Genomic DNA, 27047 nt, shown 5'->3' with positions numbered 1-27047 from the left:
TGCTTTGTGTGTCCCCATCCCACATGGTTAAGGATGGGGACACTTTGAGCCCCAGGGAGACCAGGACCCAGTGTGCCTCATGTGTGCAGTAGCTGCCTAGTGGATATTTAAGTGGACTAATGTTCTTTCCTGGTGTAGGATGCAGCCCACTAATTGGTCATGATTTGAGGGTAAAGAATACTCTCTCACAAAAGTCAGAATTTGGCCCATCAGTTCATTCAGTACATGTTTATCATTACAGATGGATATCTTTAATATAGCCTTTGAAACATCTTACTCTCTGTGTGATCAGGAGTCTTTTAAAGATAGAATTAGTTTAAAAAATTACCTTAAAAATACTATGTAGAAGTACTTTCCCAATAAAATGAGAACCAACCTTGCCAAATAGGAAAGTGATTACCTTTGATTTATATAGCAAGCACTTATTGTTTGCAAGGTCATTATGGTCATTGTAGGCATAGTGACTCATGTAGATTCTTAGTGAACCTCTGTCATGGTACTGGATATATAACTAAGAGCTGATGGGACAAGACAGGAGTCTAAACTCTGACTCTAAACAGCCCATAGCTCTGGGTGTACTTCTCTTGCCTCAGTAAGAATCCAAAAGCAGGCTTAAGACAGCTCCAGGAGTCTACAGCAGTCTGAGGTCCAGCACTGGGTCTTTGAATTCCCTTTAAATATTTCCTTTTTAAAATAATTTATTTAAATCTATTTTATGTACATTGGTATGAAGGTGTCAGATTCCCTGGAACTGGAGTTATAAACAGTTGTTAACTGCCATGTGGGTGCAGGGAATTGAACCCAAGTCCTCTGGAAGAACAGCCAGTGCTCTTAACCACTGAGCCATCTCTCCAGCCCCTTAAATATATTCTTAATGACACATGTCATCTCAGAAGGCCAGGGATAAGTACTTGGGGGATAAGCAACCATATTAAGGGTATGGTATGAAGAGCAAAGGAGACAGGAGGCTTATTGGAATTTCCTTTCTACACTGACACATCCCCACCCCTGCTGCCCCCCACAGGCCTCCCATCTCATTACCACAAAGCTATATATGTAAATGGAAAAGCAGCAATATTTAGTTTTTGTAAAAGTTAGGTATGCGATTGAATGGTATAGATTGCAGTAGCAGTTCCTCAATTAAGCACCTCCTACTTTTTATATTTAAGTAAGCCAAAATCATTTTTATTTCATTTTTATGTCTTCAAGTGTCATTCTGCCACAACCACACCAGGTTTACCAGGTGTTCTTCTGAATGTGGTAAATGGGATTTGTTCTTCAGTTGGAAATGAGAGTCATGTTACTCAATGTTTTCTTCTCTTCGGTATTTTCAGTGCAAGCGGTGGCCTTGATAACGAAACACATTTCCTCAACAACACTTTATTGGAGTATGTAGATTTAACTCGACAACTTCTGGAAGCAGAAAATGAAAAGGACTCAGACACATTGAAGGATATCCGATGCCATTTCAGTGCCTTAGTGGCGAATATCATCCAGAATGTTCCAGGTAGGCTCTTCATCTTCTCAAAGCACCTGGAATGCTAGGGGCCAGTCTGTGCTTTCCTTAACTTTGAGGTTTTCTATTTTAAAGAAGTAACTTGTGGGCAGGACACGATGACTCAGTGGGGAATGGTACTTCCTGCCCAGACTGATCATGTGTCGGTCATCTCTGGAACCCATAAACGGGGAGAGAACTGATTGCTGCTAGCTGACATGTGACTGCCACACCAGCTCTGAGGCATGTTCACACATGTCAACCCATGAGCGTGCAAACACATACACACACACACACACACACACACACCAAAAATAAATAAACAAATCAATTAATTAAAATACTTTTTAAAGCCTCTAACGAGAGCATCCTGGGAAACTATGTCAGCACCAATGTCTATGGCAAGAGTTTGTTTTGTTTTGTTTGTTTTAACCTCAAAATTAGTGTCAGTAACTAGAAATCAAGAAGAAACCAACCCCCATTAGGGATTTTCAGCAATCATCAAGGCACTGATACAAAGTTCAGAAGCCATCAATTAGAATGAGCTCTTTGGATGAGCTTGTGGTAGATACAGTGAGCTAGGAGTGGAATGCTCAAAGTGATAATTGAGAATAAAATGAACAAGTCACAGCCACAGGTTAAAGGAAGAGTACAGGTGAGGAATATAGATTAAAACAAGCGGGTGGTGCTACCGATGAGTTCATATAGCAGATGCCTGCCTAATTTTGAGCAGGCACTGAGAAATGTCCTAGGAAGATTGATCTATACAACTGCTTTAAAAAGTCATAAATGCTTTACAAATAGGAGATTTAAGATTACTATAAGCCCTTTGTATGCAGCATACATTTATTTTTACCCTCTCCAAATGTGATTATTTTGTTATTTTAAGTAACATATACTAACCTTTGGCTCTCAGTCACATGGGACATGACTTTTAAGTATATAATTAGACTTGTTAATTGTAAGCACCAGAGCCTTATTTTGTCCTTGAAAGGAAAATATTGTTTGAGGGCCAAGAGCCTTTTTCTCCTCTGTGTTTTCCGTGTAGAAGAGTGGCTGCTGTAAGATAGATTTAGTTCTGTTACTCTGCACCTTCCCCGCAGCGTCCGTCTTGGTCTATTGAGACACTATTGAATTTCTTAGCCCATAGTGATGCAGAGAATGTTAGGGTTGGTGTACTGGCTAGTTTTATGTCATCTTGACAAAAAGCCAGAGCCATCTGAAATGGGGGGACCTCAGCCGAGAAAATGCCTCCATAAGGTCTGGCTGTAGAACATTTTTGTAATTAGCCCATTGTGCATGGTGCTGTCCTTGAGTTGGTGGTCCTGAGTTCTATAAGAAAGCAGGCTCAGCAAGCTGTGCTGAGCTGTTCTATGAAAGTGTGAGTAAAAATTAACCCTTTCCTCCCCTGGTCGCTTTTGATATTGGTGTTTCATCACAGCAACAGTAACCCTGACTAAGACAGTGGGATCAGACTCGAAATGGGGAATGTTCCTCTGAACTAGAAGATTCCAAACGGAACATTTTTACAGAGCCCTGCAGGCTTCTGCACATCACAGGTCACATGGCAGTCTGCACATGTTGGAGTAGATCTGCCCTTCTTTACTCTTATGTCAAGTGTGTGGTTCCTTTTTCAAAGGCAGCTGTTTTACTGGGGGGAAAATACAAAGTCTGAGATAGCACTTTTCTAGTCAAAGGCCCTCATTCAGCAGTGAATCAAGCCCCATGTGGCAATGTCTTTCTGGAGTTCGTCAGGCAGCCAGGAAGAGGCTGGTCCTGACTCTAGCTCCCTCTTAGACTCCTTGCAGCATCCTTCCTGCCTGGAGGTTTTGGATAGATTCAAATACAACTTCCTGTCTCTGTCCTATAGCCTGTGGTTGTTAATAAGTGACAAGTTGGCATGCACATCAAAAGTAAATATGTCTACCTGTTTTTTTATTCACAGTGCACCAGAGAAGAAGTGTTTTCCCTCAGCAAAGCCTTCGTCACAGTCTGTTTATGCTGTTCAGTCACTGGGCAGGCCCCTTTAGCATCATGTTTACGCCCTTGGACAGATACAGCGATAGGAATATGCAGATCAATAGACATCAGTACTGTGCATTAAAGGTATTTCCTCAGACCCCTGATTTCCTTTTCACTATGTTAAAAGTCAGTTTGTTTTCTGTCTCTCCTTATGTGATATCATGAACAGAAAAGGGTTTCTCCGGAGCAGCAAGAGTGTTAGGGTGTGGATTTGTCTGCCACATAGGTAGCTTTGTCTAGGTACTTAATATACAGCACAGGAAGAGTTCAAAAGCCTGTAAGATTCCATCATTGTTATCTTAAAGCATTGAGGATTCCCTCTAAGGAATACCTGTTGTTGTTCGTGCTTGAGAGCATAGTTAATTTGGTATGATGATAGACGAACTTACAATAAATGCTTCACTCTTAAAAGTTGCTGTTGAGAGAGAAAGAAGTACAGCTTCCCGGCAGAAAGTTTGCCTAGCATGTATAAGCCCTAGGGTTTATCCCCAGAAGCAAAACAAAAAAATTACTATTATATATTTTCTTGTGAAAAATGGCTATACACACATGAGTAAAAAATACTTTGCCTCTTCTCATTAAGCAACAACATTTGGCTTCTAGAATGTTTTAAATGTCATTCTGATATTATCGTTTGAAGGCTATGTCTGCTGTACTGTGTTGTGGCCCTGTTGCAGACAATGTGGGACTGTCATCAGATGGTTATTTATACAAATGGCTGGATAACATTTTGGACTCTCTGGATAAAAAGGTAAATCTAACAGTTCCTCTGAAGTTCCACAATAAATTACCATTGCAGTATTTGCAGCTAATCTGTGAGCCACTGAAATAAGTCTTCCTTAAGAACAGGTAGAATTATATTCATTAAAAACATTAGGGCTGTGGAAATGACTCTGTGGTTGAAGCATTTGCCAGGCAAGTGTACCCGAGTTCAGATCCCTAGCACCTGCATAAATGTCAGGTTGGTGTGGCAGCCTACTTGTAATTCCAATGCTCAGAAAACAGTATGGATTGCCAGAGCAAAGTGGGCTAACATTATTGGTGAGCTCTGGGCACAGTCGAGAGCCTGAGTCAATGAATAAGCATGTGGAAAAAAAAATAGACAGGATATATCATCTAAGAAAGTTGGAATTCTTAATACTCACATGAATAATTTTAATTTCCTTTTCATAGTGTAGGATTAATAAGATGTAGTATGTTTATCTTAATAGGATTCAGTCTAAGTAACTACAGTATTAAAATAGGGTACATTGCCACCATGGAGAAGCTTGACCTTTGCTGTGTTGGTATCACTCTTTTTGACCACTTCTGAGTTTTTGCTAATAATAATGAAACTTGATAAGAATCATTGAGGAGGACACCATTCATTTTTTCTGAAAGCATATAACCACATTTCACATTGGGGCTCTGTTGGAAGAGAGAATCAAACTAAAAAAGCCTTGCAGGAAAAAACAAACAAGAGGCAGATACACATGAGATTTCCCCAACCCCATCCCCCAGTGAGTAACTCGGAGTTAGCTGAACCAAAGGAGGTTAGCAATACATATATGCTGTATCCTTCAGCATACGCCCTGTCTCCTGACTTCCCTCTCCCTGGGATTCCTGTCCTGTCCCCAGGTTCACCAGTTGGGCTGTGAAGCAGTTACATTGCTGCTAGAGCTGAACCCGGATCAGAGCAACCTGATGTACTGGGCTGTGGACCGATGCTACACTGGTTCCCGGAGGGTAGCGGCCGGCTGCTTCAAAGCCATCGCCAACGTGTTCCAGAACAGGTATACCTTCCACACACCGCTGCTCAGGGTGCAGTAACAATTGTTTGTGTGTCTGTTTTCAAGAAGCTCTCTCAGAAGTAGCCAGTGAAAGATGACAGCCCCCCACCCAATCTGTTGTCTTGAAAAAAGGAAGTCACCTGCAGCCTTAGAAGACACTCACAGCTTTGTCCTTTGTTGTATCTGTTCTCTGGTGTGAACATTTCCGAACGTCACTTTTCCTGACGTGTGATTTTTACCCTCAGGGATTATCAGTGTGACACGGTGATGCTCCTAAATCTGATACTGTTTAAAGCAGCCGACTCTTCTAGAAGTATCTATGAAGTTGCTATGCAACTCTTACAGGTTCGTGCGCAAACTGTGGTTAAAGTCTAACTTCACTCAGGATTTGGCAAAGTTGGTATTTTATTTTTACCATTAATGCATAGTAATATTGGTGGTAAAATATGGTACCAAGTTCTGATTATCAGTAGAAATACAAGCCAAAGACAATATTGCTATTTAAATCATTAAATAATGTGAAGTAATCAGAACTTACCTATAGAGGATTATATTCATGTATCCGAATGTATTTTGATACTTAGGGCTCACTAATTAGGACTGGAATATGGGAGTGGCCACTTCTATTTAACAGATGAGAATGGGTGGTTTGTGTTATTTTGTTTTGTTTTGAGAACAATGTAAAGGGGTATTGATCCTTTATGGTATCCTTACTTTTCTTAGATTATCATTTTTGTCCAGTTTTTGGCTAATTGATAATAAGGCAAAATGCATTGGTAGATCTTTAGCAAATGAGACAATCCCAAAATTTAGCAATAAAAACTAGTGAGGGTAGAGGAAATTTTTTTCTGAAGGGTTAGCAATATCAATGTGCTTTACCCAACCATAGGAGAGGGGATATTTATATTCATTCTACTGAAAATTTCATTATAAATAAAATCATATAAACCAGTGGCCAAAAATACAGAGCTGCACATACAAACTCACGGTGGCTATGACAGCACATACAAAACCTGTGCAGTCTCGAGGCAGACCAAATCCAAGCATGGGGGATAGGTTGGGCATGAAACCCCACCTCTAGCCACAGAGATATTGACAGCCATTAGCCGATGGGAGTGGGGAACCAGTTTTCTCTAAAAGTATAGTCCCTGGTAAGTCAGCCACGCCCCAGTGGAAGGCCACACATCCAGTAATATTTGGGAAGCACTAATTGGTCTTCATGGCTTAAGGGGGGGAGGGTCACAAAATTGAGTGGATAAAGAAGGTGGGGTGGGTGGGACTGGAAGGAGTTGGGGAAGGGGAGTATGATCAAATTACAAAATCATGAAAGAGCTAATATTTTTAATTAACTTTGACAAAGAACGGCAATCTGCAAAATAAACAACTACTTCATCGAGAACCAAGGGGAAAGTAATGTGGTGGGCAATTAATAAAAGCACTGCTGTTTTTTCTGGATTTAAAAAAAGAAAGAAAGAAAAGAAAAGTGGGGTTGGAGTAGATGCCGGCATTTCTAAAGGTTCTGAAGTTGTACCCATACTGGACCAACTAAGGAATTCCATCCCAACTTCACATTTTTGGGGTTTTTTTTTTTGTGGGGGTTTCATGACAGGGTTTCTCTGTGGCTTTGGAGGCTGTCCTGCAACTAGCTCTTGTAGACCAGGCTGGTATCGAACTTACAGAGATCTGCCTGCCTCTGCCTCCCGGGTGCTGGGATTAAAGGCGTGTGCCACCACCACCCTGGCTAATTTCATGTTTCTTAATGAAGAAGAAGGTCAGCAAGCACTCTAGTGCTTCACATAGCATAAGCCAAGAACAGTTTATAGTCCATCCAGTGATTAACCAAGAGCTGCTTCCAGGGGCTTTCCCAGTGTGCATATATTGTACACAGTTGTATTTTTAGCTGGAAAAGTGACTAGTCTTTTTCCAGTCATTGCACAGTAACTGACTAAGCCTATTTCAGACCGGACTGTGTGCCCGTGTCATTGGTGTTAGATATATGCATGCAAATCATTCTGAATGGGGGTCATCTTCTGCAGACATTTCAAGAACTGCACATTTACACACGACTATAGATTTTAAACTGGAATACTGTGTAGGAGAACTTTTTGGTTTATATTTCTAGCTGAACTTTGGAGGCCCCATAAAGTATTAACTTTACTTTCCTGTAGATCCTGGAACCGAAGATGTTTCGCTATGCTCACAAACTGGAGGTTCAGAGAACGGATGGAGTCCTCAGCCAGCTGTCCCCGCTGCCGCATCTGTATTCCGTTTCCTATTACCAGTTGTCTGAGGAACTAGCCAGGGCATATCCAGAGCTCACTCTCGCCATGTTCTCAGGTTGCCCAAGGAAATGCTTCCTGTTTCTTTTTTGCAATCAGTTCTAACTGTGCATGGGTGCGTGGGTGTGTGCATGCATGCATGGGTGCGTGCGTGTACACAGACGCTGATAGCAGGTCTTCCTCAATCGCTGTTCACTGTATTTGTTTAGTTAGGGCCTCACTGATTTCCCTCAACCGGCTGGCTCCTCTTTCTGTCTCCTAAGCTTCAGGACTAAAGATGGTTTATTGTACCCACCTCTTTACCTGTGTTCCGGATCCACACTTGCATACTGATGTTTGCATGGCAAGCATTTTACTGGCTCAGCTTCTTTCTAATTCTAAAAGACTATCTTTAGAAAATGAGGTTGAATCAAAACATGTCTGAAAGAGAAGTTTTTCCTTTAGTAAGAACTTAAACTCATCTATCTTGCTATTTAAATAATCTGATGGCAGGTTCTTGCTTTTAGAAAAAAGAAACAGAGGGCTGCATGTACAATTTAGGTTATCTGTTTTGTTTTGTGTACAAAGTGAACCTTAAAGGTTGTTGGCTCCCTGGCTTCCCCATCACAGCCAGCTCGTCACCTTTCGTAGTGCTTTCCTTGAGTACCTACATCACCTGTACCATCCTCGGTCACATCTGCTGTCCCCCATTTCCTGTTCTCAGCCCTCTCCTCGGGAGGCCTTTAACTCTGCTCGTGTCAGGTGTCTGTCTGAAAGTCATCAGATACCTTCTGGCTGTTGACTCTATTCTCTGCCATGAGGTCGCCAGACCCTTGGCTCTTCACAGCTGTGGATGTTAGCTGTCTTCTGTGGCTTTCAATTCTGTTCTGTCTGGATTTCCAGGCACTTATTATTTCCTGGCTCTTCTCCTAGCTCCATGGATTCTTTCTTTTCTGTCACCTTTAGTGGAGTCTTGCCTTCTCTTCACACTGATGTCCCCACACTTCAACGGAATGACCCCATCTCCCTGAAGGAGGCCAAGCCTTGGCATGGCGCCAGTTCCTGGACACTAAGTGAGGATCTCTTCATTCAGTTTCTTTTGAGTGTCAGAGCTGGTTCTTCATGCCAAAACAATACAGTTTGTATGCAAACAACACAAATACTCATGCAGTGTCTTGAGACTTTATTCTTACTGTCGTCTTGCAAACTTCAAAGGTGCAGTTCAGAAGTATCAAAAGTAAAATAGATCTCTAGAACTCTTTGATCTTGCAGAATTGAAGCTTGTCCTTAAACAGCATCTCTCCTCTCCCCCCCCCCCCGCCCCATTTTCCTGCCCTTCATCCCCTCATAACATTTACACCGCCTTGTGTTTTTATGAATTTGACTACTCTGGATAGATAAATGGGATTATATGGTGGTTTATGCATGTGGCTAGGTTATTTCACTTAGCAGTATCTTCTGGGTTTTCCTTCATTTTTTAAGGCTTTGTAGAATCCCAATGTCTCCATCACGGTTTGTTGACCCATTCTTTCATCTGCCAGTCATTTCATGTGCTTCTGTTTTTGTTATGAATATGGATGTGCAAATATCACTTTGGGTCTCTGGTGTGACTTGTTTAAGATATAGACTCGGTAGTTGGATTGCTTGGATGGTAGAGTAGTTCTCTTTAATTTTTTGAGGAACCACCATCAAGTATTTACCATCTTATAATCTTACCAAACATAATGGGAAAATTTAAGCGGCACTCTGTTTAAAAAATAAGTATGAATGGCCATGGTGGCACACATTTGCAGTCCCAGTGCTCCAGAGGTATAGTTCGAGGCCAGCCTGGGCTACATAAAGAAAACCTATCAGAAAATAAAAGAGCTAGATGCTTTGTGTTAGCTGGTTTTTGGCTTTATTATGTCAGTGAAGAGACATCCATTATATGAAAGATGGCATTTGTCACTGGCATGGGTCTGTCTCCCTGTTGGCTAAGAAGCCCATGGGATAATGTTGGGTCTCCCCTTTGATGTGCCCTGAACCAGAGATCAGCCAGCGGATCCAGACGGCTCACCCAGCAGGGAGGCAAGCAATGCTTCATTATCTCCTGCCCTGGATGAACAACATCGAGCTGGTTGATTTCAAACCTCTGCCCTCGGGAAGGCGACAGGATGAAGATGAGGATGACTCACTGAAAGACAGAGAACTCATGGTGACGAGCCGGCGCTGGTTACGGGGAGAAGGCTGGGGATCCCCACAGGCCACTGCCATGGTGTTGAACAACCTCATGTACATGACAGCAAAGGTATGGAGGTTTGTGCTTGCCCTGGATGCACAGTTTGGGGATCAGGAGGAAGAAACGTGGTTAGAAATTGATGCTAAGATGGTCCCAGGACAGACAGACAAAACCTATAGTATAAACTCCATTTATCCTTTAATTCTAACAGAGATGAATGGTAATGCTGGTGTTTAAATTCCCTAAAAGAAATAATCTTTCCTTTAGTGTTTGGAAAGGATGAGACTTTCCTGACTCTTCGTGGAGTAACGAATTTGGTTTTCACTAAACAGGCCTTTCTGAAGTGTCTCTTTTGTGTACCATTTTTAGTATGGTGACGAGCTGGCCTGGTCGGAGGTGGAGAACGTGTGGACCACACTTGCAGATGGTTGGCCAAAGAACCTGAAAATTATTTTGCACTTTTTGATCAGCATTTGCGGGGTGAACAGTGAGCCAAGCCTTTTGCCTTACGTATGTATTATTCAAGTCCGTTTATCTTTTTCCAAAACTACACATTTACCTGATGTCTGCCGCAGTATGGGCTGATTGCCCCACTGGGGCAATGGAGAACGGTGTGAGGAAGTCAGGAACGGTGTACAGACTTAGTCATTGACTCATTCAGTCACTGCCCTATGTGCTCATCCAGGCCAGGTACGCTCACAACTCCTGGCATTCCAACTCAAGGATAAGACCGGTGTTAGTCTTTGAAAGCACAGCTAGAATCATCAGCCACTTAGTAAGTGCAGCTGTGATAAAGGCTGCAAAGGGAAGCTACAGGATACTGAGAATCCTCAGATAAAGGCTAATACTGGACAGGAGGGCGGGAGTGATGTGGAGCCCGCCAATTGAGGGGTCCCTAGGCTGCAGCTGACATTTTGATGAGTGCGCTCAGGGCCTATGTCTTCTGGAAGGAAGGGAAAGATTGGGGATAGATGACAAAGCCAGACATAGGATGTTCTTTCCTGCTACGGGGCAAAGGAACACTTAAATCCATCCAAGGTAAGAGCACCCACATGGTGGCTCGCAACTGTCTGTTACTCCGTTTTCAGGAACTGTAATGCTCTCCTCTGGCCTCCACAGCACCAGCCACACACATTACACACGGCCATGCCTGCAGGCAACACACCCATACATGTTACATGTAAAGTAAAATTCGTATTTAAAAAATTCCATCCTCGTTAGCAAAACAGTAGGAACAATGAGGGCTAGGGTGGATGTCCAGGTGTGCACACAGGTCTGTGGGCATGTGCAGCTCCTCTAAGTGTGCCCACACAGGGCAGTTCTTGAGGAGGTTGCCATCCGCGTTCCTACAGACCCTTCCATATACAGGCTGTGGGGCAGAGTGGATGACGTAAGTGGTGGAGTGACGCTCACTCCCACCCAGGAGGCAGAGTCACGTCTGCCTCCACTTCCTGGCTGTTAAAGATGACTCCACTGTTAGGCTCAGCGGTCAGTAGGAGGGAAACCGAGTGAAAGTTAGGTGCTTGGCCCGAAGGCTGGATGAGGAGCAGACACAGGGCACTCCTACCCCGCTGGCAGCCCAAGGCTTTGTCCGCTAACAAAGAAGTCTTTCCAGAAAAGCGCCCCACCCCTTCCCTGTCCTCTGTGTCCTTTTTTATCTCCCACAAAGAGTTCAGCCAGGCTGCAGTCCCAGTGGGGACTGGGCAGGTGGCTCAGCAATGAGAGCGCTTGTTCCTCTTGCGGAGGACAAGGTTCAGCTCCTAGTGCCAGCATGGTAGTACACGACCAACTCCAAGGGACCTGATGGCCTCTTCTGGCCTCCTCATGGTGCAGTGCACACACATTAAAAACAAACGAACGAACGAATGGATGGATGTAAAACGCCTGCCATCTAGACAAAGCCATGAGATGAAACTTTCTTTTTTCTCCTCAACGCCTCCTCCTGGGCAGGTGAAGAAAGTCATCGTTTATCTGGGCAGAGACAAAACGATGCAGCTGCTGGAAGAGCTGGTGGGCGAGCTTCAGCTCACAGATCCCGTCAGCTCCGGCGTCACGCACATGGATAACCCGCCCTACTACCGCATCACCTCCAGCTGCAAAATCCCTTCGGTCACCTCAGGTGAGTGGCACCCACTGCCTCCACGGGAAGTGATGCCCCGCCTGCGCATCCTTCAAGGGAGTCCGTGCCTTTAGGCTTCATTACCGAGAAAACAGAATCAAACAGGAGGCATGGACAGTAATTGGTTTGAGATTTGGGAAATCTTACATGAGTGAAGAAATTGAACAGTGGAAAGATCCTTACTTTTGCAGAGGGAAATGGTGTTTTTGTACTTTTTCAGGAATGGGAGATAAGTTCCTATACAGTAAAAAATTTTTTAGTTCTTTATTTTGAATATATGTTTAATGAGTCACAGTGTTTAATTCAGAAAGATGCTTACTTGCCGAAATTATTTGTGTGATTCCATGCTGTAATTATTTGGATGTGTATTGTACGTTGTAGCCAGTCGAGTGAGTAAAAGTACTGTTTGCTGACACAGTCAGATATATTTGTGAAGCACAGAGTGATTCTGTGATTTGTGAATAATGCAAGCTAACAGAGCCTCAGGTACTCGGCGCGTAGCTGATGCATTTATCCAATTATTCTTTATCAAGAAAAAATCGGAGTCAGATATCAAGGTAAGGACCTGAAAGATGAGAGAAGCAGGGAGCAGCCTCCAGGGACTTCCTGTCTCTTCTGTTCCACCATCCAAAAGGGCCGAGACCCTGTCAGCCCCGCCTTACTACTTCCTGTCTCCTATCTGTCCATAGTCCTCCAAACCTCTGTGGTTAATGATTTTGGTCAGCTTATGGCTAGCTCTCCTCTCTGACTCCAGGTAAGCTTTATTGTCAGAATATGATCAAAGTGTCACCCAACAAATAGCATCAACTTGAGCTGAAGCAGTTGGCTCTACATGAATAGTTAGTGAAGACTGTAAAACTGTCACCCTGTGTATATCACATGCTGGCACCATGTCGATAGCACCACACCCTTGGACAGATTTTAACTTCTGTCTTTCTACTTTTATTTTTCTCTGTGTACTTTTTTATTTTCTTCTTTTGGTCCCACTTTCTATTGAAACTATCCCTTCACTTCTAGCTTTTTCAAGTATACAAACAAGCGCTTAATCCCAGAATGCTTTGTTAATGGCCTGCGAGCCATGTTTCGCGGCTGAACTTTGTTTTCCCGTATCTGATGAGTTAGGAAGTCCCCATTTTCTTGCTCTGACTTGTAGCAAGGCTTTCTTTGAGAGCCTTGACTCCAGGTCTGCCTTTAGCCGTGTGCCTCGCCCGGCCTTTGTGAGCTTAGAGGAGCATTGCCTTCGCTGTTGTCAGGTGACCTCTTGCTGGAGTCTCTCTCAGCGTGTGGTGCCAGAAAGAGATCCGATCACCTCCCTAGAGAAAGGATGTGGACATGTGTGGGTTGCCAGTGGCTGCAAGGGCTACAGGGTTGGGGGGTGCAGTTCCAGAATCTAGTATGAGCTTCCCCACCTACCCACCCCTACCCAGCACCGCCATCCCGAAAGTGTTTCTTTCTCAGCTGTGATTGGTGTGCCCAATCAAGTCTCTTGATTTACTCTGTTGTGGGTAAAGTTAGCCACCAGCTACAGCTTTCGTGGAGGTACATTTTGGAGAACGACTACCTCTAGAAAGAGATTTTCCAGATAGTTCTGGTTTTGCACTGTTTCGACAACAATGTAGAAGCCTCTTCATTTCTCCCACTACCTGTCTTCATAACAATTATTTCTTACCCACTTATTTTTTGTGTTACATTTATTGTGTTAGTAGGGGCACGTGCGTGCCTCGGTGTTCTTTTGGAGGCCAGAGGACAACTTTCGGGAATTACTTTTTCTCCTTCCTGTGGGGTCAGGCTCGGTAGCAAGTGCTTTAACCCACCGAGCCATCCCTCCCACACCCTCTGACAGTCAAGAGTATGGCGTTCGTCACCTGGCTTTCGTGTCAGTGGCAAATTGATCAAATATTTATTGTTCTCTTAGGCTGACAGGTACTCTTTTATCCTTGATGACAGGAACTACTTCCAGTAGCAATACAATGGTAGCTCCCACAGATGGCAATGCTGACAGTAAGGCCCTAAAGGAGAACTTTGAAGAGAGGTAAGTACTTCCGTCTCAGAGAATGTGCTAATTTCCACTGGGGGGTGCATAATTCTTCATGATAATATCCCAGTGACACGTACGTTTTCATACTTGAACATTTTCACATTGGCTCCTCAATGCCCTAGGCTTTTTTGGTATGCTCTGATAAGGGTGAACTGTGATAACTTACTATATCTAGACTTGCCCAAGTGAGTATTTACTCTGCCTGTTTCTGTACATGGCTCTCACCAGGATCCCTGCACGATGGGCTGCTTAGAGAGGAATAATTAAGAGCTTCAGCTTTGGAATTATAAGGCAGAAATTGATGTGTGACCAGTGGTGATATTTTGTCTAAGGTGCTTACTTTACACACAGAAAGTAAGACATAAAGGGAATCAAGAGATGACTTGATGCATAAAGCACTTGCCACAGAAGCATGAGGATTACGGTAGAGATTTTCAGCAGGCCCATAAAAGCCAAGCAGGTATGGCAGCCTACCAGTAAGCCCTAGCACTCAGCAAGGAGAGGTAGAAAAGGAACCCTAAGACTACTCAGACTAGTCATGTGGGCAAGGCCTTAGGCAGTAAGGAAAATGGAGAGCCATTGAGAAAGACAGCCAAAGTCGACCCCCACACATGGACACATGCGTGCACACACAAACAAACACAGAGACAGACAGAGAGAGAGAGAGAGAGAGAAGAGAACTGTACCAGGCTTTTTCTTTTGGGCCACCAACCAGCTCCCAAACCATGACATGATTAGTTTTGAATGCTCGGCCTACCTTAGGCACGTTTCTAGCTAGTTCTTTTAGCTTAAATTAGCCTGTTTATCTACCCTTTGCCTTCCTTGGGCTTACTACCTTTCTCATTTGTGTATATCTTACTTTCACTGCTTCTCTGTGTCTGCTGGCTGGCAGTGTCTCCCCCGCCCTCTCCTCCCCCTCCTTCTCTTGTTCCTTCCTTCTCAAGCCTAGGTTTCTCCTCCTATTTATTCTGTCTGCCTGGTAACCCCACCCATTCTTTCTCTGCCTAGCTATTGGTTGTTCCGCTCTTTAGTAAGCTAGCCAGGTGCCTTAGGCAGGCAAGTGAAACAGATGCAATACATCTTTATACATAATTGAACACACATCCTTATATCATTAAACAAATGCAGCATAAACAAAAGTAACACGCCTTTTCACAGTTAAAGTAATACTCTGCATCATAAACAAATGTAACACATCTTTGCCTGATTAAAATACTATTCCGCAGCAGTGAATGAGAAAATGGAAATGCCACCTCACTGTGGCCTCTGCATGACTTCCTTGGTCTTTCCCACAGCTATGTGCACCTGGACATCTACAGTGGACTGAACAGTCATTTAAACCGGCAACATCACAGGCTGGAGTCTCGATACAGTAGCAGCTCTGGAGGGTCTTATGAAGAGGAAAAAAGTAACCAACTCTCAATGCTCCTAGATTACTATTTTGGTGACATGTATTGTTAATTATGCTAATGTTAATGAGTTTGCTTTTCCATGGAATTGTTTTAAAATGCTGTACTTAATTGCCACTAGTTCTGATGTGATCTGAGGGTTCCTTATTTTAAGAAATTAATTTAAGGCATAGTAAGTTGGGAGTTGGTTTTTTTGTTTGTTTGTTTTTTGTTTTGTTTGTTTTTGTTTTGTTTTTTTTAGGTGTTACAGAATTGTTAGAACTCATTCTCAGAGTGTCAAAGAGCCAGGTGATGGTAGTGCATGCCTTTAATCCCAGCACATGGGAATCAGAGGCAGGCAGATCTCTGAGTTTGAGACCAGCTTGGTCTATAGAGCAAGTTCCAGGACAGCCAGGACTACACGGAGAAACCATGTCTCAAGAAAAAAAGAAGGAAGGAGAAGTGTTAGAGAACATTGGATGGGTCTGGCTGTCCTTCTCTAAACAGATTTGTTTCTTATGGATAACATTTTGCTGAGAGGCTGTCTCTTTTCCTTCCAAAGTGATCAATCCTAGACAAGTAGTGACGCTACATGAAGGAAGGGTAGAATGGAAACACGTGTAACTAGATTTGAACCCTGGAGGATCTGGTCCAACCTCCTCACTTTGTGCATCATGGAACTGAGGTCCAGAGAGGTTAAGTGACTTATCCATGTCACACAGAATTCATTTTTCCGGGTGTTGTTTGTTCTGCAGCCTGCAGCCCTGTGTGGTAGAGCAGATTTCTTTCGGAGGTGGGTTTGTGTCGGCCCAGTCTCAGGAAACTTAGAACCAGATAACTTTCCAGAAGATCCTTGTTTCAAGGCAGCTTTATTTACGATACAGTCTCCTGGTTTGACCTTCAATTGGGGAGAACTAGGGACATGTCAGTATAGTTTTGCCTTACTATAAAGGATGGAGCCTCAATCAATAAATCAGTCTCAGCCCCCCCCAATTTTATATTGGTACCTAGGCCTCCATAGGAAATGTGTGTCAAGATAGTGGGAAATGACCTTAGATCCCTTTCCGATGCTGTGAATAGTGGGTGTCTTACTAGAGCTTGCTTATGTGGCAGACATCAGATGGTGCAGAAAATGAGATCATTTTATCTTGATAGGTGACTCAATGCCACTTTATTCTAATTGGCGCCTGAAAGTGATGGAGCATAACCAAGGAGAGCCACTGCCCTTCCCACCAGCTGGAGGCTGCTGGTCGCCACTGGTGGATTACGTGCCTGAAACGTCATCACCTGGATTACCTCTTCACAGGTGGACTAGAGCGTCATTCCTATCTCATATCAGCCGCATTGCAGCTGAGCCCTTCCAGCTTCCTAGATGCTATGACAGCACAGCCTAGGAGTGTGGTCCACCTTGTTGAGATGCTGCATCAAAACTAGCCCGGTCTGTTGAGATACTAAGAGATCCAAAACTGTATTCTGAGCGCACAAAGTTAACATTGCCGAACGGTTCTCTTGCTCCTCTTCTGGGTGTCTGGCATAGTTACTTGACCTTTCTACGACCCAGTTACCACATCTGAGAGGGAAAAAAAAGTGACTTCTTTGTGGTCAGCCATACTTTTGGAATTCAGTTAACCTGAATTCTACTGACTAAAAATCACAGCAAAGCAATGACTACATTCTTTCAGAACTCATCAATGCACCAAACACGTACTGAACACTTACTGGGGCAGTGGTATATATATGGTAGGTCTGACAAGATAAGGAAATGCCGCCCTTGACCGAAAGGAGCTGCAAGCCCTGTGTTCTGTGCTAAAGTGATCACTGCGATGGTTTCTTTTACTGCATTTGCTTTTCTTCTTCTTACCCTCTAGAAAAGTGCTTTTCCATAGAATACTCAAGGCTTGGAGGAATGTGTGCAGGAGTGTTCTCTGGGTCGCTTCTGCTCGGGGAAGCTGCTAACGGTGTTGTTGCTGTCACAGGTGTAACATAGCGGTGATCCTGCTGACAGATCTGATCATTGACCACAGTGTGAAGGTGGAGTGGGGAAGCTACCTCCATCTTCTTCTTCATGCAATTTTTATAGGTAACCAGGTCTCCCTCCACTTTGTGTGTCTTGGCTTTGTTCTTCAGAGAACCGTTTCAATCAGTAGTTCTCAACCTGTGGGTCACGACCCCCTTGGAGGGGTCAAACAACACTTTCACAGGGGCTGCATATAAGATATCCTGCATATCAGATATTTACGTTATGATTCATAACACTAGCAAAATTGCAGTTATGAAATTTCATTAATGAAGCAACTTTTGGGTTGGGGCATCCAGCATTAGGGAGGTTGGGGACCACTGCATTTGATGCTTCTGTTTCTTGTGTTTGAATGTCCCTTCCATGAGACTTCGAATTTTCTCTCTTCAGTGGGGAGCTACTCTTAGCCAGACCACAGGCATGTCCATTGCCTTTTACTTGGGAACAAACCCAAGGCCCCATGCATGCTGAGCAAGCATGTTACCTCCCTCTCAGCTTCTCCAGCCCATATCATCCCTACTCTTAGACCTATTCCATGGCTCCTTGTACCCACTACACAAACACACATACATTCTATCCCCACGCCCCCCCCATGGGTTATTGTTACAACAGTAATAAAATTAGTTTACATAGAGATTGGAGCCTTTCAGAATGAATGGAGAATGTGAATACATCCTAACTGTTGAAAGTATCTGACCATTGCACAGTCTGATGACAGCTGAGTCTACATGTGCCCTTGGTAACAGGTGTGGACTCTTCCAAGAATAATTCCTCTGTGTTTTGAACACTAGCTTTCTGAAATGCATCAAGGTAGCCGTCTTCTGATGATGCTTTCCTATGATGAACATGTACATAAAGGGTTTGCCCCTACCTAATTCCCATGTCACATAGACATTTAATTTGTCTTACCTGCTGGACAAAATAGAATGCCTGCTTTGTTAAAAGAATTCATAGATATCTGGTGTTACATAGCAGAGTCATAATTTCTAAGAGATCATGAAGTGTTTGGCATAAAATCAATTGAAAAGTTACCTTGGGAGCCAGCCAGAGGTGGGCAGATCTCTGTGAATTGCAAGCCAGCCAGAACTACATAGTGAGTCCCTGTGTCAAAACAAACAAAAGCATTGCCCTGATTCTCCCTAGGCATTTATACAGTGGGGCATAAAGCTATTATAAATATAAATATCCCATGACATCTCTTGCATACAGAGAACACTTGGATTCCTGGGCTGTGGATACCTGGACTGACCCCACCACAGTCTACACACCCTCTGGGTGTGCCCTGGGTCTGAACTCAAAATATACAGATGTTTTTCCTTGTCACCCATTAATCCCTGATGAGTGCTGTGACCACTCCTGAGATAGTAATTCCATGCTATTTTTAGTACCCAGATTTGATTTGGAGTCTCCAGTGTGCGGTTACATGCTCACAACACACCATTGCACATTAGGAACTTGAGTGCCCTGCCAGTGGGACCATTTCCTCGTAAGGGTTTGGTGGCAAGCGCACCATCGTCCTAGCTGACAATGCTTTTCTCCTGTCCTTTCCAGGGTTTGACCACTGCCACCCTGAGGTGTACGAGCACTGCAAACGCCTGCTTCTGCACTTACTAATAGTGATGGGACCCAACAGTAACATCCGAACTGTTGCTTCTGTCCTTCTCAGGAACAAGGAGTTCAATGAGCCCAGGGTGTTGACAGTCAGACCAACCGCACACTCAGAGTACACTTTCACAGGTACCAAGTTCAAAGCCACTGGCGCTAAAGTAGAAACACACTCCGTTCAGTTGGAATCCTACAGTAGTGAAAATCGGCCGAGGAAAAGTTGGAACATGTAAACATTTAAAATGCAGTTGCAGTATTTTAAGTAACATCTATGCCATTCATAATCAACCAGAGACCGCATTAAAACAACTGGTGGGGTTCCTGCTAAGGCTCTCTAGCAAGCAGATTTTAGGTTGGGGTATATAAGTTGAAGAAGAAATGAAGAGTGCATAATTTATTGAGGACCAGTTTTGTTTTGTTTTGTTTTTTAAATGATGTTGTGAGATTCCATCCCAAAATTTCTAAAAGTTGACTGACATTTAATAATCTTTTAAGCGCCTTGATTATCTTTGCTGTATTTAAGGTGGCCCATATTTTTAATTAAGGAGGCCAAAATTAATGGGACTTTTATGGTGAAGCTTAAAAAGTAAAAAAAAAAAAAAAAAAAAAAAGACAGTGGTGGTGCATGCCTTTAATCCCAGCAGTCAGGAGGCAGAAGCAGGCAGATCTCTGAGTTCGAGGCCAGCCTGGTCTGCAGAGTGAGTTCCAGGACAGCCAGAACTACACAAAGAAACCATGTTTTGGGGGGAAAAAAGGTAAAAATAGAATAAAACTTCCCGGTTTTGCATAAAACCACTTTCATAAGTATCCTTTTGCCGTGTTGCAAGGATTTGACTTGTAAAAGTGTTTATTTAATGACTGACTTAGTATATATACTAGATAGAAATTAAAATAAGTTCTTAAAGTAAAATGAAGCCAAGATTATAGAGCTCTTTCGACATGAAGTTAAAGACTAACTCACACTATAGCAATGTAACTTAATAAGGTAAAGAGCACCCCAATCGCTAGGAATTTGCGTTCTGCAGCAGGTGGCAGCAGAGGACCACTTGGTAAATGCAGCTGAGCCTCAGAGACAGGCGTTTGCTGCAGTTGTGCTTGTGAGGATCGGCAGGAGAGGAGCCTCGTCCACTAGACTGCCCTGTGCCCTCGTGTGTCTATCCCATGGCGCCTATGAGTAGCAATGATTAGTGTCGTTGTGTACGACTCCGTAGGTCCCGTTGTGCGTGTATATTCATGGTGGGCTTTCTCTTTCAGCAGGCATTAATGATTTTATACCTGATTACCAGCCCTCCCCTATGACTGACTCAGGGCTTAGCTCAAGTTCTACCTCCTCTAGTATCAGCTTAGGAAACAACAGTGCTGCCATTTCTCACCTCCACGCCACCCTCCTCGGCGAGGTGGACCTCTCAGTGGAGCAGGATGGAAAAGTCAAAACCCTCATGGAGTTCATTACCTCAAGGTAACCCTGCACCGCTTGCCTTCTCACCGCCATTTGTTTTGACCTAGTCTCATGTTGGCCACATGGTGTAAGCCAGATTTGGATTGTTTTGAAATCCCGTACTTTGAAACACACACCATTTGTATTATATAGTGTTTTGAAAACTACAACCAGACCATTCTTTCCAATGCCTGCTGGCATATTGAGATATGTGAATCATATATGGCTTACTAAGTGCCCCAATATACTATAATCCGGAGGCGTAACACTAATCAAACGGCTTTAGTATGGACTGCTGTATGTATACTAGATAAGTAGATGGGAGAAAAGACGTAATGTCCCATAGTGAGAGCCAAAGCTACACAGAAAAAAAACCCTGTCTCAAAAAACAAAGGGGGGGAAGGGGAGAGAGAGAGAGAGAAAGGGAAAGTGTGGACAGATAAGAGCAAGCGGTTGATGTCAGTTCCAGACAAAAGAATGTCACCGTCCTCTTGTTTACAGAAAACGAGGGCCCCTTTGGAACCATGAGGACGTTTCTGCCAAAAACCCAAGCATCAAGAGTGCCGAACAGCTCACCACCTTTCTGAAGCATGTGGTCTCTGTTTTCAAGCAGTCAAGTGCAGGTATTGGCATTAATGAATAGACTAGGTAACATTTGATCTTGATGCAATGTCAGTGTGGCTGAATTTTCAATGATGCCCAGCCAAAAGATTGTTAATCAGTATTCCCTGATGTACGTGTTTTTAGAAAGATTTTCTTGTTTACTATGTGTATGATGACAGGTGTGTTGGTAAAGAAACAATTACTAATTCAAAATAAGATGTCTATCTATGAAATCTGAAGTTCAGTTTTGTGGATGATAGTCATAAAATTGTATAATACAAGTAAGAGTTTAAAAAGATAACATGAGCTGGGCAGTGGTGGTGCACACCTTTAATCCCAGCATTTGGGAGGCAGAGGTAGGCAGATCTCTGAGTTCGAGGTGAGCCTGGCCTACAGAGTGAGTTCCAGGAGTATAACATAGAGAAACCCTGTATTGAAGAAAACTGATCGATAAATAAATAACATGAAAGGGAAATATACAGAGATTGTAAATTTTAAAGTCCCTTTTACATAAGTAAAGGTTTCTGCAATGTAAAATTTAACACATCTGACAATCTTTGTAAAAGAATTCCATGCTTAACATGGTGCTTACCTGCTGGGGGTGGTTCTGCCTCTCGGAACCTTTGGCAGTGTCTAGAGTCATTTTGTCCTCATTGTAGGGTCGGCATGGTAACTAGGATGTCACTAAACACCTCTCACTGCCTAGGACATCCCTCTAGAGAGTGAACTATCTCAAGCTACCTACAGTTAGTTAGCATTGCTGAGGGTGGAAATCCTGGTGCCCAGGATCCCTTCCCTGGAGATCAGAGCAAAGGTTGATCTCAAGTGCAATGCAGTACAGTGACTGTACAAAATTCAAGTGTGGCTGCCTGGCCAGGTTAGTGTGCCCTCAGGAGTGTGCAGGTCACTGATCAGAAAGTGATTATCCGTGGTTATAACTCCCTGCGTTACACACAAGCACCCCCGGTCTCTGTGTCTTCTCAGAAGGAGCACACTTGGAGCGTCACCTCAGTGAGGTTGCTCTGCAGACAGCCCTTTCCTGTTCTTCTCGACACTACGCTGGGAGATCCTTCCAGATTTTCAGGGCACTGAAGCAGCCCCTGTCTGCGAATACGCTTTCTGACGTCCTCTCCAGGCTTGTGGAAACTGTGGGGGACCCGGGGGAGGATGCGCAGGTAAGGTACTCGCTGCCTGCTTTTGGCCATTATCAGCTGCTCTTAGAGGTGAAGGACTCAGCAACAGCAAGAGCCACATGGCAGCTATCTAATGGCTAACGCAGGTTAGCAGTAGGCGGTGTCCTAAGAAGCAGAGTGAAGTTTCCTGCTGAGTGTTTAAGAACCTATTTAGATCAGATAATTTATGCCTATTAGAGAAAGCTTTTTTTAACACACACATTTCCGCACTGCCTAGATCCTACTCCACAGTCACCAAAAGGTAATAGAGTTAGGATAATAAAGTTCAGTGGGAAGGGAAACAGAATTTCTGTCATAAAGATAAATAAAATATCACACTGGAGAACTCAAATTTGTGCAGTTCAGTGGATTTTTGTTTTTAGATATTAGCTCTTCAGTGACAAATAGGACAAGATCTTAGCATTCCGGAAATGGTAGAAACAAGGGGTCGTAATCTACCAACAATATCCCACACAGTCTTTACTCAATGATAAATGCCATAAAATAATAAGGTAGTGATTTCAAGAGCGCGCACACACACACCACTTGTGTGCAGTTATCTAAGTGGTGATCCCTAAGATGAGATTGAAATGTACCAGGTCCTATGATGTCTGTGTTGAGAACATTTTGGGTAAAAAACAGGAGTCAGAAGTACAAAGGGCACTATGCCTTCTTTAAGGAACTTCCTGTAAACAAAGGGAGCTAGCAGATGTTGAGAGGATGCCAGGGTCGTGACGTAGCCAGCCCAGGATGCAGAACACTTTGTAGACTCTGCTAAGAGGATTACCTTCAGTCTGAACTGATGGGAAGCCTCTCAAAGGTTTTGAGAAAAGGAGAAGTGGATGTGATGTGGTTTGCTTTTTTGGTGGGGAGGGCCTCTCAGTGCTGTCTAGGTGGCATCCTTGCAGGGGATGAGGGGACAAGTAGAACCAGAGAGGTCCCCATTAGCTGTTGAGAGGATTCCGGCTAAAGCGTTAGGCTCCATCCAAGGAGGCTGTGGAGGTAAGGACAAAGGCAGTCAGATCTATTTTAAAGTGATATTTTCAAGACCTGTTGACAGACTCAGTGTTATGTATGGAAAAAAGAGTGTGCTCTAGACTTCCGGCCTGAGCAATCTCTGGCAATTACAGCGCTGTTATAATCACTGTGTACGTTTGGTTTGATGAGCTCTCACCAACTAGCAAAGCCGTGTTGCTCAGGAGGTTAATTATTTTGCAGCATGAATGTGAGGTTGGTTCTGTTTTTAAATCTCCCCAGGGAGTCCGTTGCCATTTTGGTTTTTTTGGTTATTGTGGTCGTTTTGTTAGGTTTTTTAAACTGAACATAATTAATTAAAAGTCTGCCCTTTGTCCCCAGGGATTTGTGATTGAACTGCTTCTTACCTTGGAGTCTGCCATCGATACCTTGGCTGAAACCATGAAGCATTACGACCTACTTTCTGCCCTTTCTCAGTAAGAATTTGCAGCCTGGCAGCCCTGAAAGCAGGGCTCCAGTGTCTAATCTCCTGTGACTACAGTGACAGTGGATGAACCCAATGTCAGCAGTATGAACAACAGCCAAAGAGTTCAGATAGTGGGCTGTGGGTGTAGGTCAGCTAGGAGCACTGGTGAGGGCCTGGCTTTGATCCCTACAACCGAAAGAACATGGTGCGGTAGCCTCTGCCAGTAACTACACACAGCACTTGGAAGCTGGAGAGTAATGGGTCAGAAATTGAAGGTCATCCTTGGCTACATAGTGGGTCAAGGCCAGCCTGGGATACACAAGGCCCAGTCTAAAAGAAAAAGAAAATAAACGGGAGGGGGAAATCGGATGTGGGCTAAACAGACGGCTCAGCATTAACTCTTCAGTTTCCACCAACCACATCTACCCCAAAACTCCAGCTCCGAAGATGTGGCACCCTATTCTGGTATTTGAAGGCATCTACACATACATGCACACATACTTTTTTAACTATATATATATGTATGTATGTATGTATGTATATGTATCTGTTAAGCATGGAAAGTTAGGAACTCGGGGCTGATCTTGTCAGTGCTCTTTTTCAGTGTTCTGGTTGGGGACCTTTTTACTGTCTCTTTAGTCTCTACCAAGCTCTATTGCTGTCACACCAGCAGTCACTCCCTGGGTGCGCCCTCAGACACCCACCTTTACCTGATTGCCACTTTCCCCAGAGCAGCCTCACCCCCCACTTGTCTGCCTTGCAACCCTCAAACAGCTAATCCTTGAGGCTCCCTGTAGTCACCTTCCCCCAGGCATGCTTAACTCGCCTCCCTAATTGTTGTATCCCTTGGATTCCTGTGTCTCCTTTATATCTAATAATAGCAAGTAAAAGGGTATAGATGTACCTTTACATACTTCCCTCCCTCTGTGGATTTTATTTATTGTCCCTGTCTTCTTGTATACTTTTAGTAATGTAAAATAGTAACTAATTTTAGTCAGTTGGATGTGTAGAAGTAAAAGCATCCATATGTTTGGGTCTTGCGGAAAGAATGTGCCATTGGAAGCAGGAGGGACTGTTGCATAGGACAGTCATGACACAAACGGGGTCTGCCTTGGACGTAACACACATCTAAATCCAGAGCTGGAAGGCAGTGTCGACTCCAGCAGTAAAAAACTTGTAACTTCAAAGGACAGAACCACAGCAGACAAGATGCTGTCATCCCTATGTTGAGGCAAAACTGAAATTCCATGAAACAAAGTCAGATAAAAAAAAAGTTACTTTTTCAGTTTGTAAGAGTAAATTTAATGTAGCAAAAATGACAGTCTTCCCTCCCCCCTCTCTCTTTAGAACCTCATACCATGACCCTGTAATGGGGAACAAGTATGCAGCTAACAGAAAAAGCACTGGGCAGCTCAATCTAAGCACGGGTCCCATTAACAGCAGCAGTTATTTGGGATACAACAGTAACACGAGAAGTAACTCTTTGAGGCTAAGTTTAGCTGGTGACGGCAGAGGGGATCGGAGGCGGAGTAACACACTGGATATCATGGACGGACGGATAAACCATAGCGGTAGCTTGGCAAGGACTCGAAGCCTCTCCTCGCTGAGAGAGAAAGGAATGTACGACGCGCAGCCCACTACTGAGCCCACCAACCTGATGGCCACCATCTTCTGGATAGCGACGTCTCTCTTAGAGTCTGATTATGAATATGAATACCTCCTGGCTCTCAGGCTTCTCAACAAGCTGCTCGTCCACTTGCCTCTGGATAAGTCGGAGAGTCGAGAGAAGATTGAAAGCGTTCAGAGCAAGTTGAAATGGAGTAACTTTCCAGGCCTTCAGCAGCTCTTCCTCAAGGGCTTTACCTCAGTGTCTACCCAAGAGATGACAGTGCACCTCCTCAGCCAACTCATTTCCGTCTCCAAACACACATTGGTGGATCCGTCCCAGCTGTCAGGTGATGTGAATGTAATCTGTACCAATGTCTGAATAGTTACCTTTTAAGGGTGGGGGGGCAGGGTGATAACCTGGGGGTTGAACCTAGTTTCTCCCGGATGCTAAGGGAGCAGACAGCCGCTGAAGTCTATCCTGTAGTTGCATTTTAATGTAGTTGGAATGTAGACCAGTCATTTGTTTATAAATTGCTGAAAAAAGTTATAATTTTTCTTGTTCGATGAATTATTTGGTTAAAAATTTATATGATCAGATAACCCATTAAAATGAAAGTAGTTCCTGTAGACCAGTTAGACATGCGTTTAGCTTTCCAAATATTGTGCAATAAAGTTGGTTCTTGTTTGCTTTCTCCCCCCGCCCGATAGGCTTTCCTCTTAACATCCTTTGCTTACTGCCTCACTTAATCCAGCACTTTGACAGCCCAACTCAGTTCTGCAAAGAAACTGCTAGTCGAATAGCCAAGGTAAGGAACAATGATGCTGGAAGATCCGGCTCAGGATCTGTCTTGCAGATCCTCTCCCTGTGGTTTTCTGAGTTGTGCCTCTAACGCTTATTCTGTTTATCTTGCAAATAAGTTGCACAGAAGCCAGAGAATAAAAACATTGAATTCGAGCAGCCCTCCTCCGAGTCTGAGTCTTTTTCTGCTCCTTTTCCTACTCCTCTACCACTCTGTCGGGGTTTCTCTCTCATTCGTTGATTTACTGGAAACCTGGACCAGGCACTGCGGTGAGTGCTAGAGATGGATGGGATAGATAGAACTCCTGTCCTTACGGGCCTTGGAGCGACATAGCTGAAGTCACTCTCGAGTCTGCTGAGACTCCAGGCAGTGGGGACAGAGCCTCTGGGGACTCAGATGGCAAATGTCACTCTAGAGAAGGTCCTGCCTAGGCTGGTGCTGAAAATCAAACAGTAACCATCAAAATGAGATCCCTGGGTGAGAGGGCCAGGAATTGGCATTTTGTTGGCAGAAGACATTGTGTGTGCAGAGAGATGGTCCCACTGGTAAAAGCCCCTGCTGCTCTTACAGAGGACCTGAGCTCCATTCCCAGCACCCACGCACATACAGCACGCACATGCAAGGAAAAATGGCCTGCGCAGAGGCCCCCAATGGAGGAGACATAGAATCTCTTGAGTTTCTTAAAATTGTTTCTACTTTTTTCTTTTTAATCCTTTCTTTTCTGTCTTTTCTCTCTGCGCACAGTTTACCTTCCCACCACACAGTTCTGGAAGCAGTAGTATAGCTCTTATATCATCTGTCAGTGTGGTAAAAATGTTTATCTCTTAGTTTCATGAAATACGGTGTTGCCCTTTTATAGTTTTGATAATTTCCTGTCTGAATAGCTTTTTGAAGATAAGATTTCTATTTATGTATGTACAACTATGTGTATTCTCTTGGAGGGGGAAACTTTCAAGCTTAAAACATATAAAAGTTAGACACATTTAGAAGTAACACTCCGGAAGCTGGGCATTTGTGGCGCATGCCTTTAGTCCTAGCACTCAGGAGGCAGAGGCA

At 43.8% G+C, this 27047-nt stretch overlaps 1 protein-coding gene across 6 annotated transcripts in view; it reads left to right on the top strand.

Moving 5' to 3' along the window:
* Fryl (FRY like transcription coactivator) overlaps nucleotides 1–27047 on the top strand; it is a 235955-nt gene that overhangs the window by 173115 nt on the left and 35793 nt on the right. For 5 of the 6 annotated variants that reach the window (XM_040747185.1, XM_040747184.1, XM_040747183.1 and 2 more), the window contains 20 exons: nucleotides 1335–1507; nucleotides 3441–3601; nucleotides 4158–4268; nucleotides 5135–5289; nucleotides 5532–5631; nucleotides 7455–7623; nucleotides 9572–9831; nucleotides 10132–10272; nucleotides 11713–11881; nucleotides 13829–13913; nucleotides 15215–15327; nucleotides 16463–16613; nucleotides 17284–17387; nucleotides 18876–19061; nucleotides 20184–20388; nucleotides 20869–20990; nucleotides 21955–22145; nucleotides 23499–23593; nucleotides 24931–25538; nucleotides 25900–25997. In XM_040747185.1, coding sequence (XP_040603119.1) covers nucleotides 1335–1507; nucleotides 3441–3601; nucleotides 4158–4268; nucleotides 5135–5289; nucleotides 5532–5631; nucleotides 7455–7623; nucleotides 9572–9831; nucleotides 10132–10272; nucleotides 11713–11881; nucleotides 13829–13913; nucleotides 15215–15327; nucleotides 16463–16613; nucleotides 17284–17387; nucleotides 18876–19061; nucleotides 20184–20388; nucleotides 20869–20990; nucleotides 21955–22145; nucleotides 23499–23593; nucleotides 24931–25538; nucleotides 25900–25997 — 3397 coding nt within the window. The remainder of the gene's footprint in view (nucleotides 1–1334; nucleotides 1508–3440; nucleotides 3602–4157; nucleotides 4269–5134; nucleotides 5290–5531; nucleotides 5632–7454; nucleotides 7624–9571; nucleotides 9832–10131; nucleotides 10273–11712; nucleotides 11882–13828; nucleotides 13914–15214; nucleotides 15328–16462; nucleotides 16614–17283; nucleotides 17388–18875; nucleotides 19062–20183; nucleotides 20389–20868; nucleotides 20991–21954; nucleotides 22146–23498; nucleotides 23594–24930; nucleotides 25539–25899; nucleotides 25998–27047) is intronic. The other variant, XM_040747186.1, reaches the window with a different exon arrangement.

The sequence above is a fragment of the Mesocricetus auratus genome, unplaced genomic scaffold, assembly GCF_017639785.1.
Source record: "Mesocricetus auratus isolate SY011 unplaced genomic scaffold, BCM_Maur_2.0 Super-Scaffold_100006, whole genome shotgun sequence".
NCBI lineage: Eukaryota > Metazoa > Chordata > Mammalia > Rodentia > Cricetidae > Mesocricetus > Mesocricetus auratus.
This window is presented reverse-complemented; position numbering and strand designations above follow the sequence as displayed.